Source organism: Pinus tabuliformis, chromosome 3_1 (genome assembly GCF_031772625.1).
Source record: "Pinus tabuliformis cultivar Carrire ecotype Pingquan chromosome 3_1, CPIR1, whole genome shotgun sequence".
In the NCBI taxonomy this organism is placed as follows: domain Eukaryota; kingdom Viridiplantae; phylum Streptophyta; class Pinopsida; order Pinales; family Pinaceae; genus Pinus; species Pinus tabuliformis.
Genome location: NC_142301.1, coordinates 143,861,916 through 143,876,167, shown reverse-complemented (window position 1 = coordinate 143,876,167; position 14,252 = coordinate 143,861,916). Strand labels below are relative to the sequence as shown.

The following is a 14,252-nucleotide window of genomic DNA, read 5'->3' as shown; positions in this document are numbered from 1 at the left end:
TGTCAGGTCATAAGCTCTATAAATTTGGTGATTGCCAAATTGGACTACGGGGACTGATAATCCCCTAATTAGTAAAGCTTCTTTGACTAGAATAAAACTCTCCGGACTGATATAACTTTCGGGGTAACTTGTTTGCCAATGTAAAGTTTTGAGATTTGATCATGGAAGTTAAGCAGAGCTAGCTCAGGCCAGAGACCTTAACCACTGAAAATATTCACGTCAAGTGTTTTTTTTATTCCTAAACAGATTGTCTACTAATCAGAACTTAGTTCAATTAATCAGAACGATATGGAAACTATTGTTAGATTAATTGGTTGCATCATTAATGTTGCGTAAGGTAGAATGGAATGTAAGTACTTGTAAATGTCGAAATTTAACTGTTTAAACTTGCACATCGTTAAATTTAATTGTTTGAATATTTTCCACAGCCTAATGTGAGAGTGTAATTCTATCCTCAATAGGACGTTAGCAGATTGTATTCGAAAATACAACAATATCAATAATAAAATTAATATTTTAATTTTGATTTTAGGTAAAATATTTTAATATTAATATTAAATAAACGATTATAATATTGGTTTTATATAAAATATTTTAACAGTAAACAATCAAATATATGTTAATTGAAAATAAATATGTTTTAGAGAAAGGTTAAGATATCATATTTTTATTAAGAAAGGAAAAAGTGAAAGTGGTAAGAAAACTTGAAAAAAAATTAGTTAATATGGATTAGTAAGTGTCAAGGTGCCACCTTAGATGGGTTGTTGGGTCATGGGAGGAAGGGTGCCACTTTAGATAGGTTGTTTGGTTGTGAGAGGAAGGATGATGGGAAGGGATCTTCCTTCATGTAGAATACTTTGTGCTGAGAATAATTGCCTAAAATCACCTAGAATAATTGCTTGATAGCTTTTTGTTTTTGTTATTTTCTTTCTTTTTCTTTTCTCTTTGGCCATCTTTACCTTTATTTTGATTAGATGGCAAGACTTAATGGTAAGACTTATGCAGTGACTTCACTTGTTCACCTCCAAGAATTTATCCCTCTAATGAATTGTTTTCTCAAGTTTGTTTTTGTAGACACTTTTCAAAAAGTGATTTCTCTTCCCACAATGAAGAGAAGAATGGAGATTAAAATGCTCACTCTTCATGTGGCCATATGACAATACTAACACCTTTTTTCAATATGCATAAATTCTTAAAAAAACCTGCACTGACAAACATGACTGTTTTGGAATAATATGGAATGCAATTAATGTTTATATTCTTGTAATTATTTGATTTATTGAGAGACATTTTGTAGATGTTTTTTAGTTTCTTAAGAAAAACCTGCACTTACAAACATGACTATTTTGGAATAATATGGAATGCTTGTAATTATTTGATTTATTGAGAGACATTTTGTAGGTGTTTTTCTGTTTCTCTTTTCACTGGTCACGTTCACTTGATTAGATTATTATATGCTTATTTGTCACACTTATTTGTATGCTTTTGTGTCATTCCTCTTTGATTATATGCCACCTTAGAGTGTGGGTACTTTGATTACAGTACCCACCTTAGAGTGTGGGTATTGTAAGATTATATGCCACCTTAGAGTGTGGGTACTGTAAAATTTGATTTAGTGACGAGACATTTTGTAGGTGTTTTTTTGTTTCTCTTTTCACTTGTCACGTTCACTTGATTAGATTATTATATGCTTATTTGTCACACTTATTTGTATGCTTTTGAGTCATTCTCCTTTGATTATATGCCACCTTAGAGTGTGGGTACTATAAAGAATGTATTCCAGAGTGATTACAATGAATTAAGTTACTTGACCCACCTTAGAGTGTGGGTACTATAAAGAATGTATTCTAGAGTGATTACAATGAATTAAGTTACTTGACTTCCTTATTCAATTTCAGGTTTGCCTTTTTTTCACGATTGACTTATGACTTCAGGTTGGAAGACACTTTATTGACTCGAGTTTGGAACTTTACCCTTTTTACAATTGAACACTCAAATTCAATGACTTGTCCATCAATTTTTACAGTTCAATGATCAATTTCATGATTCAAATGATAAGAAGAGAATAACAATTTGTTGTCACATTACATGCTTTAAAGTGCTAATTGTGCCATCACCCTTTATGAGCCAATAAAAATGTGCTTTTTTTATTTTTGGAGAGGGGTGCGCTAGGGAGGAGGCGGGAGTTACAAAAGTAGAGTTGAGCGTGAAAAGAGTAAGCATCTACAAAAGTAGAGTTGAGTGTGAAAAGGCCAAGTTATCCACGGAATTATAGACCGTTATAGATCCATCTTAATCACAGATCTAACAAGCGTCAAGAGAAATCAAATCTCGGGGTGCAAACATCTTTTTGAGTGAAAAACTTGAAAAAATATTTCCACCTTGAGAGATTTAATTCCCCCCAATGCTTTCTAGATTTGTAATTAAGATGGATCTAAAGTGTTATTAGATACTGTATTACATAAAAAATGGTCAAAATGTAAAATACTTTCAATGTTTTAACTAGGAAAATCTATGTTTTCTTATTCTTTATATATATATATATATATATGATATTGAAATATTTCATTTATAAGCCACATTGTCTATATTAAAATGATTTTTTTTGTTATTAATATCTTTTAAATACATGTTAATGTTATTTAACTTTGTATATATATATTTTTTCTTTAATATATAAAACCCATATTAATTTTTTTTTTAATTACTACTAATATTTTTTTAAATATCACATTAATTTTATATTAATAATTAAATGAATTGTACATCTATTTCTTATTACTTTTTATAGAAAATACTTAATTTTTTTACTTTAACTATCTTTTTGAATACTAAAATATTTTGTTATGGTGTATGTGTATCTCTTATTACTTTAACAATTTCATCTTTTTGGGTATTAAAGTATTTTATTATGATGTGTCTCTCACTCTATATATAGATATAGGTTGATATTAAAATAAATTAATTAGTTTGCATTTTCAAATATATATATTTTAAAAATATTTTATCTTCTTTCAAAATCAATATAAAACTATGTTACTTCAAATATCTCTTTTAGACACTTGGTTTCTTTCCCTTGGAAAAATCGTAATTTTATTCATATTGATTAAAATTACATGTTGTAGATGTTGAATCAGCATATGCTTTATCAAAACTTGTCATGTGCTTTAGGATATAAAAAAGATTTTCAGCCTAAGCTATGCTTTTCTACCTTTCTTTTTTTCCACTTTCCGCCAACCTTCATTGTTGGGTGTGGCTATTACAATTGCCATGTGTGCTTCGTTTGAAATTTCTTTTTCAGAATCTGAGCTTTCTGTTGAGTGTGCTCGCTTGTTGCCTCCAATTTCTTGTGCTGGGCTGTATTTCTCGCTTTGCTGCTGTGGATTGGTTTGCACTATTGTAGACCCCATCTGTTTTTCATCATTTTGTGGGCTGTGTTCTGTATTATTTCCTGTATATTCTGCTTCTTGAGATATGTTGATATCTTCTGTGTTTTCTTCTTCTGCTATGTCATCTGTGGCTGAAAACTGCCATCCTTTCAGCTTTGGTGGCTTTCTTCTTTTCTTGTCTTTTTTGTTTTGAGGGCATATACTTTGTAGATGGCCAGTTTGACGACATATGCGGCATCTAAAGGCTGTGTTTTCATAATCAAGCGGTTGTGCCCATTGCTTTTCATTGTGTAGTAAGAGGATGTGATCTGTTAATCCTTGTTTGAGATCCACCTCCACATAGATCTTAGCAAATGTGTAGATGTCCTTGGAGACGCGGTCATTATCTGCTTTTAAAAATTTCCCCAATATGTTGCCAATGTCTGCTAATACTTTGAAATGCCAAAAGTGTAGGGGTAGATTATATAATTTTACCCACACAGGCATTTTGGTGACCACCATAGTATTCGGATCGAATTCTGGGAACCAGGGTGTCAAAAACAGTCCAGCATTGCCCCAGAACCATGGTCCCTCGTTCAATGCATATTCTTTGTCATTTACTGTGTCAAATTTGACAATAAAAAAACCTTTAGAACAGAGATGGATGTCGCAGTTTGCTGTCCATATGGAGTATATCCATTGACGAAGGGCTTCCGGCTTGGGCCAAAAACCATTGAACCTGCATATCACAGCTTTGGTTAAATAATCCTCATGTATTTCATTTACCTCAGGTGTAGAAATTGTTATTGTAGGGTTTTGTGTTGTTTGCTCGACAATGTAGGGTCCGGGTATTGTAACTTGCAGATCTGTATGTGCTTGTGTTTCCTTCTTCCCTTTCACTGCATCTTTGAAGGAAACAGTTCCTTTTGAGCTCGTGCCTGGACTTCCTCCGCGGATTCTTGTGCTGAGGTAAATGGTTGAGTCTTTGCCTATGCCATATTTGTTTAGTTTGTGCTCCTCCTGCAGTATTTTTCCTATGTAGATCAGGATTTGTTTGCAGGGTGGGATGCCTGTCCTTTCTTGTATCCTCTGTTTGAGCGTTTTTATCTCCTCCCAGCTTCCTATCCTGATACATATTGTGTTCCCCTCCATGGATCTGATAAAGAGATTGTTTAGATTCTCCTTGGGCGCTTCAGGAGCAGAAGCTTCCAGATCTGTCATGTGCAGATCTAACTCTGAGGTTCTATTATCCGTCTTTTGCTCTTCTCCGAACAGTGAGTAGGCTACCAGATCTGACCAGAGTGGGGGTCTCTCTACAGTACAAAGGTCTAGATCGGAGAGCCCATGGCTCGATCTGGGCGTCGTGCCACGGATCAAGAAAAAAGATGCCCATTCTGGGCTCAATGGCGCTCGCTCGAATAGATGGGCAACAAGATCTGCAGCGTAATGGAACAGATCTGAGGTCTGATATGCAAAAAACCTAAGTTTACGCTCCCTTACCTCGGGATTATGGTCACCGTGGGCTTCTTGTCCTTGGATCTGAGCCAGCGTATGACTGTATGCTTTTGGAGATGCCAAAACGATGAGTTTAAAAGCCCTCCGCTCTGTTTCCGGGCGTGCTTCGTTGAATTTGACATTGCTACAGCCCCAGGGTGCCGGATCTGTCATGTTTGCATCAGATTGGGAGGGGAATGTGATCTGTAGAACGGCGGCATTTGTCCTGTATGCTCCAAAATCTTGATCCACTGCACCATGTTCCAGATCTACAATATATCTCTTATCTTCCAGAAGAAGGTAACAATTCCCCCGTCGCTGATAAACTTCTTTGCCTATTCGCTTGTTCTGCAACAGCTGCACGATGACCTTATTCCTGTCTATTCCAGCGGCGGAGGGGCGAGTTGCTGTTGCGGCGTCCATTTTCTTTAAACCCTCCTACAGTGTCTTTGTCGTGAAAACTTTTTAGACACTTGGTTATAATACAATGAAAATGAAATTATTGATGTATTATAATACATTTAATTAAAATTAACTATATATATATATATATATATATATATATAGCCCATATTGATAATACAATGAAAATGAAATTATTGATGTGTTATAATGCATTTAATTAAAACTAACCCCATATATATAGTCTATATTGTTTTTTTTATTTAGAACTTATTTTTGTTTTTGGGTATCTAATGACACGTAAATATTAATAAGCTTTTGGGGTCTACTACCTTTTTCCTCTTCGTTAAATGAGGTCATAATATGGGGGATTTGTACCTTGGATCTCTGAGTTTTCTAGGAGGAACATGCATGACATGTAAATATTAGTAAGCTTTTGGTGGTCTACGACTTGTCTTCCTCTTTGTTAAATGAGGTCACAAGGGGATTTGAACTTTGGATATCTGAGTTTTCATAAGTTTTCCATTACTTCGATCACCAATTGAGTTGCTCCTGAAGACTTTATTTAGGAAGTATTACCAACCAAATATACATGTCTATTTTTATTTTCTATTATAACCCATATTCTTATATTGTTAAACCGGGTCACAACCTCGGGGATTTTGGGATTTGAACTTTGGATCTTTGAGTTTTCACATATTTCACAGATTTTCCATTACTTTGATCACCAATTAAGCTGCCCTCTAAAACTTTATTTAGAAAATATTACCAACTAGATATGTAAGTCTATTTGTATTTTCTATTATAACCCATATTCTTATGTGAGCTGCCCTCTAAAACTTTATTAAGAAAATATTACCAACCAGATATACAAGTCTATTTTTATTGGAGTTGTCTTTAGTGAGACTTTTTGGAAGCTTTTCCAGTGGGTTTTTCCGGTCAAATTTCTCTAAAATCCGGCAGCAATTTATTGAAATTGCAAGTTTGATAGCTAATTTCTGCACAATCAAAGTGTCCTAGAGGTTTTTCAGGGTGCTGAATCCAAATATGCAGTGAAAAAACCATTTTAAATAATACAAATCAAGATTTAACTTAAATTTTTTCTGCCGGATTCCGTCACTGGAATCTCCAAAAAATCGCACTAAAAACAACTCCATTTTTATTTTCTATTATAACCCATATTCTTATTAAAAACACGTACACCAATGGAATGACTAAATACAAAAATCACACACCATTTCAAAGTGATCTGGACATACAAACAAAAAAATTCTAATTTTATTACAAGATACTTCAATCTACCTTTTCCCTCACAATATTCTAACCAATTTTCAACTATATTTCAAAACAAAAAATATTAAAAACATTATGCCCTTCACAACAATTCTCCAAGTTCTTTTATTAGAAATTTAAAATAAATCCCTTTGTTCATGAAATTACTCAAACCTTGTTATAAAAATTCCGTTCTTTTGCCTACTTTAAGCCGCTGGTTAGCTCTTTTCGTGACCTACAAAGTGATCCCATCAGTTTCTACCAAGGTAGAAATCCATGTTCTGGCCGTAATTCTCTACAAAAATGAATGAACTAATTGGAAGTTAACCGAGGCTGCTGCATCTACTCAAGCTTGTGACAAGGAGAGCCGCAACGACTGCAATTGGGGCATGAGGATGATGTTGGCCATATACTGAGTTGTCCGGACTGACCAAATCAAGTAGCATAACACTTGGGGATCATATTGTTTTATGCTGCCAATCGCTAATCACTACTTCATGTAAATGAATTTGGAACCAACGAATTACACAGGTAAGGCATGGATGCATTCCATATGCTAGGAGGATTGTTGTTCAAACACACCCTGATAAAGTAGACCAGAGATTAATGGCCGTTATGTCTATGGAATATTTGTATGAGGCAGATCTATTTGAAGGGATCACTTCTTGTTATGTCCATGGAAAATTTGTATCAGGCAGATCTATTTGAAGGGATGACTCCGTTATGTCTATGGAATATTTGTATGAGGCAGATCTATTTGAAGGGATCACTTCTTGTTATGTCCATGGAAAATTTGTATCAGGCAGATCTATTTGAAGGGATGACTTCTTGTCAGCTCAACCACGGAGCATGACCCCAAGAATGCCGAGAGAATTGAACTTGTAACTTGTCAATAGCAAAAGTGCTTTAACAATGGGGAGTCAACCAATTGAGCCAACCCTCAAGACTAAGATTTGTTTTAGTTTTATTTTCTCAATTATTATGTTTTTTTCAACCCTCAAGACTAAGATTTGTTTTAGTTTTATTTTCTCATTTATTATGTTTTTTTTATAGTACTCTTTGCATATTTCTATTTAAATAGTCACACAATAAACCTTGATAAGCTACTAGTGGAAGGCCTCCACTAGATATATATGTCTTATTTTGTATATAATATAAATTAGTATACTATTATTTTTAGTTTAATAAAAGTATCAAAGGTTGTTTCTTTTGGGTCTTTAGTGGTATCATTGTTTATACATTTTCATCGGCTATTATGTACAAGCATTAATATTTTTCTCATCACCGTCATAATTCATATCAATATAGATAATGAAAGAAACTCATAATGTGGATCAATTAAAAGAATCTAATATTGTGGATCAATTCAATGATGAATTATTTAATTACTAACCAACATGAATCCATTTTATTTTCTCAAAATTTTTTACACTTTCATGGAATTAATCACTTTGAACACTTGGTAGAAATAGAGTTAAGATAAATATAAGGTTAACTTAATTATAAGTATTTAAGAAAACATTATATAGATAAATCCACCATTTAAATGGAATGAATTTTTTTTTTTTTTGAAAATCCTTCAGCCTACAACAATAACAAATAGATGTACATATATATTTTGCAATAAAATGGGGAGAGATTAAAGGAAACTAGAAGTACATATATCTTTTATGCAAGTACTAGTCCTTAGAACCATAAGAATCATCATATAATTTTCAACAAAGCTTTCAATAGAGTGCAATTTTTATTAGGCTATAGTTTTCAATTAAACTTTCATAGATATTTATTTAGAAATTGATATTTATTTTAAAAATAAATAAAACGTTAGTTTTCTAGAATCCATTAATCTTCATTCAAAGTTCAAATTAAGGAAATAAAATAAAGATACATAAATTATCTTTCAATTTTCATCAACCAAAACTTTATGGAACTTCTTGTTAATAATTTACAATAGGAATTTCAAATAATGTCATAAAATTAGTAATTCCAATGGAGCATCATTTAGGAGGAATTTAAAATTTGCTTTTTTTAATATTTGAAATTTTAAAATCACATTCAAGAAAGACCTTGTGGTGGACAACTATAAGTGGAGGACAAGATTTTAAAGTAGATCGAACCCCTCAACCAAAATGATTGAAGGCCCCTACTTTCTTATAAAATCTATTGAGTGCAAACTTTTATCAAGTTTTATTCTCTCAAAAAAGTTTACAATTTCATGGATTTAACCACTTCGAACACTCCTTAAAAATAGAGTTATAAATCTACATGAAGTTAATTTAACTACAAGTATTTAAAAACTCAAAAGATATTTAACTTTATATAGATAAATCCACCAATTGTATGGAGTGAAAAAAAATGTTGCATATTGTCTTGAAAATCCTAGAGTATACAACAGTAACAAATAGGTGTGCATATATATTTGCAATAAAACGATGAAAATAAAAGAAATACATATATCATTTATGCAAAGACCATTCTTTGAACAAAACGAATCAGCATATATTTTTCTACAAGTGTCTAAAATTTTATTAGACTATGGTTTTCAATTAAACTTTATCAAATTTGTATTTATTTTAAAAATAGATAATAAAATTGATATTATTTAAAAAATAGATAAAATGTTAGTTGTCTAGAATCTATTAATCTTCATTCAAAGTTCAATTTAAGGAGACATAATAAAGATATGTAAATTATCCTTCAATTTTCATCAACCACAACATTATAGTACTTGTTAATAATTTACAATAGAAATTTCAAATAAAGTCATAAGATTACTAATTCCATTGGAGCATCATTTACGAGGAATTTAAAATTTTCTTGTTTTAATATTTGAAATTTCAGATGAAGTGGGTAGCTTCAGAGAGACAGGGTATGCAAACCCTAATTATGGCATACTTGTTTCCACACTCCTGTTTGGCACTTTCCCTTAATTTTATAGGGGGATAACTTTCATAGATCTCTATTCATCCTTTCTTATCCTTATCTAGTTCTCGAGGATCTTTTTGGGACATTATGGTGCTAACTTTCCTATCAGTTTCTTGTGGTATTAAGGTAGTGTCCATTACGTAGTTTTGTGTGTTGGTCATCAAATATCTTGTAGTCTTTTTTTGGTCTCTCAATGAATGGGTGAAGAGGAACTGGTAGACTTTGAGCTGGAGGATTCTCCCTATTTTGACATTTTCATGTCATTTCTTGGACATTTAGATTCTTTCCCTGACCCATCGGGGACCTCGTTGTCCATTCCTACCTGTCTTTTTCCAGAGTTATCTATTTATGCCATGGCTCGAGATACACATTTTTATGCTGGGTATGTCCCCATGTATGCTAATTTGCTAACCCCATTCGACATCTATCACAGGGTCAGAGTTTGGATTTGTTGTGTCTGGTTTGGCGCCCTGTATTGTCTTAGCCAGTTTCCTTAACATATTTTCTAAAGAATCCACAACTTATTGGGCAGGATTCTTAGGCATCGATGGGTTCCAATTTCGACCCGAGTTTTAGGAGGGGTTTTTGGTCAAACTTCTCTAGTCATGTTGGTTTTTTGGCGATCGAATTGAACCAACACTCATCACAAAACCCATTTGCTTTGGAATCAACTCACAATCATCTCGGGCTCCTACAAAATTCTCCAAAGGGTTTCCTGCAAAACCCAGCTCAGGTTCCCAACTTAGTAAGAGATCTAACTTTATCAAATATGGTCACAAGAAAGTGCATTTTGTTTGTCGAAAGGTTTGGCCCCAAGCAACAATGGTTTTAGGTAACGATGTGCATATGGAACGGGCCACAATTTTGGTTGAAACCTCTCTAGTTGGTAGGGTTCAAGGATGGTTTTTCTCCATTCAAACCCTCAAAATGTGGGTTGGCCTAACAATCTCAATAAAGATGACGGTTGGAAGATCAGTGGTTGCTGGATCCTTGCCCTTTCTTCTTAGTCTTGCCTTCTTTTTCCCCCCTCCCCCCCAACTTTTTAACCTTTTCTTGCTTTCGAGGTTTTCCCAGATCCTTCTCTTTTGAGCCATGTCTTTTCCATCTTCCTAGGGTTTCTCCTTTGTTTTAGTTGTTTTACTAATGGTCCTGTTCTTGACCTTCTTGTCTTTAAATTCTGTTGCTCATTCTATTTTTTTTTCCCTGGCTTGTTCTATTAGGTGGCTTTACTTGTTTATTTGTTATTAAGCTTTTACCTTTACCATAAAATCTATATTAATTCCAATATTATTAAATCAATATCAATATTATTATTAATAATATTAATTCCACTAAATCAATATTATTAAAAAAAAAAAACCCCTTTTACTTATCCCGAGTGATAATAAGTTAATTTAATAACCTAAGAATAATATATAAATGAAATAAAATAGAATAACATTCTTGTCCCTAGTAATTTTAAATGATTAAATAAATTAAAAAGGAATTAAATTAATTAATTTAATAACAAAGAAATTTTTTCTAAACCCCCCTTTACCATAAAATCAATATTAATTAAATCTATATTAATTCCAATATTATTAAATCAATATCAATATTATTAAATTAATATTATTAATAATAATATTAATTCCACTAACACCTCAACATATTTGATCTCTTTAACTTTCATTTCTTGTCCTGCGCAACCTGAGTCTGGGCGCTCCCTCCCGGCCGTCTCCGCCCTCGATCCTAGTCCTCCTGACTACGGGGTTGCTTGGCTCTGCTAGGCCCTCCTCGCCTTGACCTCAGATCTGCTTGGATCGCCCTCGCCCTGCAGGGACTGATCGGATCCCTTCCTTCTCTTTGAGCTTGAGATGCCTCGCTTCTTGTTCTTGCTTGGTGCAGATCGGTTTTGCTGATTTGTGCTTTGCCATGGAGGCCCAAGGCTTGCCCATCGATCCCTCACAAGCTTCACCCTCGGAAGCTGAAGCAGCCTTCTCCTCTCTCCTTGCTTCGCTGCCCGAAGTCTCTAAATTCGTCAAAAGGCTCAACGATGTTCCGGAGGTAAACCTTCCTCCTGAGGGCCCAATCCAGGTTGCTTTGTCCCTGGCAAATCGAGCCCTGGTGGGTCAATTCATGGGCCTTTGGCCCTCGCCAAAATCGACAGAACACTGGGTCATTAAGAACTGGGTTCCACTGATCGAAAACAATGTCACCTCTTATTTTTTGGGTAGAGGTTTCTTCCTGTTTCAGTTCAACACAAAGGAGGACAAAGACCCGATCTTCAGGAATGGGCCATATTTCATGAGTCCTTAGGGTCTCTATCTCAACAAATGGACCCCTGACTTTGATCCGACCATGGATGTCCCAACGACGGTCCCTGTCTGGGTTCGGATCCCAATCTTCCAGTACATTGTTGGAACTGGGAATCCCTCAAGCACATAGGGAATACTCTGGGAAAATTCATTGATAGAGCAAACAACAATGACTAGTACGATTGCGCCCGAATCTATGTCGAGGTAGACTTAGAGGTGGGGCTTCCGGAGGTCATCAAATTAAAGGTCGACAGTTGGACGCACGTGCAAGTACTGGACTATGAGCAACTTTCTTTCAAATGTCGAAAATGCCATATCTATGGCCACTTTGCAAGAGGGTGCCCGAACAAAGGGGAAGCAGAGAAAGGTAAGGAAGAGGGCTGGAACCAGGTCAAGAGGTCAAAGGCATCCCAAAATAAATCTGGGGTTCATGGCCCCCAACCTGCCTCCATCCAAAATGCTCCCCCGCCAAAAAGTCAAGAAAACACGTATGTGGTCTTAAGCTCCGCTGAAGAGACTCCCCAGGAAGAAGATAAGCAAGATAATCCACCAGAAAAATGACTTCAGCAGATGCAAGACCTGAAGAAAGTGCCACGGCAAGAAACAAGGAAAAGCAAATAGAAGCATCCGAGGAGGAACATGACTCAGAGGAGTCTGAGGAGGATGGAGAAATAGGAGACATGCAGACATAGGTCAGAAGATCTGCAAGAGGTCGTAAATCTGCTAGAGAAAAGAGAGACCAGGAAACTTACAAAGACAAGCTTTAGGGTAGTCAGCCCACTCTGGAGAAACTCTTTGGAAAAAATCCAAAGATGACCAAAAACCAAGTGCAGGGTTCCAAGGGAGCCCATCATCATAAAAATAAATGATGAAGATCGTCTCTTGGAATTGCAGAGGAATGGAGAGCAAAGTGAAACAAGAAGCAACAAGAAGCCTTATAAGAAGAGAAGCCCCAGACATTCTTTTGATTCAGGAGACCAAAATGGAGGACAAGGAATTTCTCCAAATCAGTAAAAAAATTTGGAAAGGAAGCAACGGACATGCAGTTTCAGCACGGGGAGCCTTTGGGGGTCTGGGCTCCCTCTGGAATCCTCTCAAGTATAGACTGGTCACCGAGTTGCACAACACCCACTCGCTATTTTTGAAGCTCCAACCTTTGGACTCGAGGGAGGCAATCAACGTTTTCAATGTCTATGTTCCAACAAATATAGGGGAGAAAAGGGAGTGCTGGGACTCCATCAGACAATTGTCAGAGTCAGAAAATTTGGAAAACATCATTGTGGCAGGGGATTTAAACCTTACCATGCGCATGGAGGAAAAGCGAGGAGGAACAATCATAAGGGATCCTGCAAGGGAATGGGTGGAAGACCTCATGCAGGACTGGGATCTGCTTGACATCCCTCCAGAAAATGGTAAGTACACCTGGTCTAACAAAAGAATAGGTCCTGGTCATATTGCTGCCAGACTTGATAGATGCTTGGTGCAGAGTTCCTTTCTTCTGTTGGGCTTAGAATCCAGATTGCATATCCTCCCATGTAGCGCTTCTGATCATAAGCCCATTTTTCTTGAGATGTTGGGCCACAAAGATCTCGGTCCCATCCCCTTCAGATTCAACCCTCTTTGGGTTAAGGAATCAGAGTTCCTGAAGCTAGTTCAAGGCTGTTGGATTTTTCCAGTGAAAGGTTCCCCTTTCTTCATTTGGGAAGAAAAACTTAGAAGATTGAAAGCGGTCCTTAAAACTTGGGCCAAATCCCTTCCCTCCCCTGCAAAAGAGAGAAAGCAGGCCCAAGACAACCTCACCCACCACCATGCTCAAAGTGAAGATGAAAAAATCACTAAAGAAGTTTTAGACAAGGAAGCTGAGCTCTAGCAAATCTTCCATAAAGCTTGCCTTTCAGAGGAAGAGCATTGGAGACAGAAGTCTAGGAGTTTATGGCTTAAAGCGGGAGATAGAAATTCTGACTTCTTCCACAAACAAGCTCAAGCCAGAAAGAGCTTCAATTCTATTGCAGAAATCAAAGATGGCAGCTCAACTCACAAAGACTTCGATAGCATAAAGAGAGCAGCTTTCAACCATTTTCAAAACCTGTATAGAGAAGAGGGAGTGACGGACCCAAACTCTAAACTCTTGGAGGCGGTTCCTCCTAGGATCTCTCCTTCAATGAATCAACAGCTCGAGGCGAAGATCTATATACAATAAATAAAAGATGCTCTCTTCGACATGGAGCCTGACAAAGCCCCGGGCCCGGATGGCTTCACTGCACAATTCCTTCAAACCTGTTGGCAGATTGTGGAGAAAGACCTCTACAAAATGATTTTGAAATCCCAAACTTGCCAGAAAATTGGGGGCAGCACCAATTCATCTTTCCTTGCCCTCATCCCCAAGGAAAAGGGTGCTAAAGAATTCAATCGGTTCCGCCCCATCTCTCTTTGTAATATTGGATACAAACTAATCACAAAGGTCATTGCCAATAGACTAAAAGGCATTCTTCTA

General features: G+C 35.8%; 1 protein-coding gene across 1 annotated transcript; it reads left to right on the top strand.

Annotated features, from left to right (window-relative positions):
- The first annotated feature begins 12,656 nt into the window (after positions 1–12,656).
- Positions 12,657–13,628, top strand: LOC149186213 (uncharacterized). Its single transcript, XM_089409251.1, has one exon. The coding sequence runs from the start codon at positions 12,657–12,659 to the stop codon at positions 13,626–13,628; it is 972 nt and encodes a 323-aa protein (XP_089265377.1).
- The last annotated feature ends 624 nt before the right edge of the window (positions 13,629–14,252 follow it).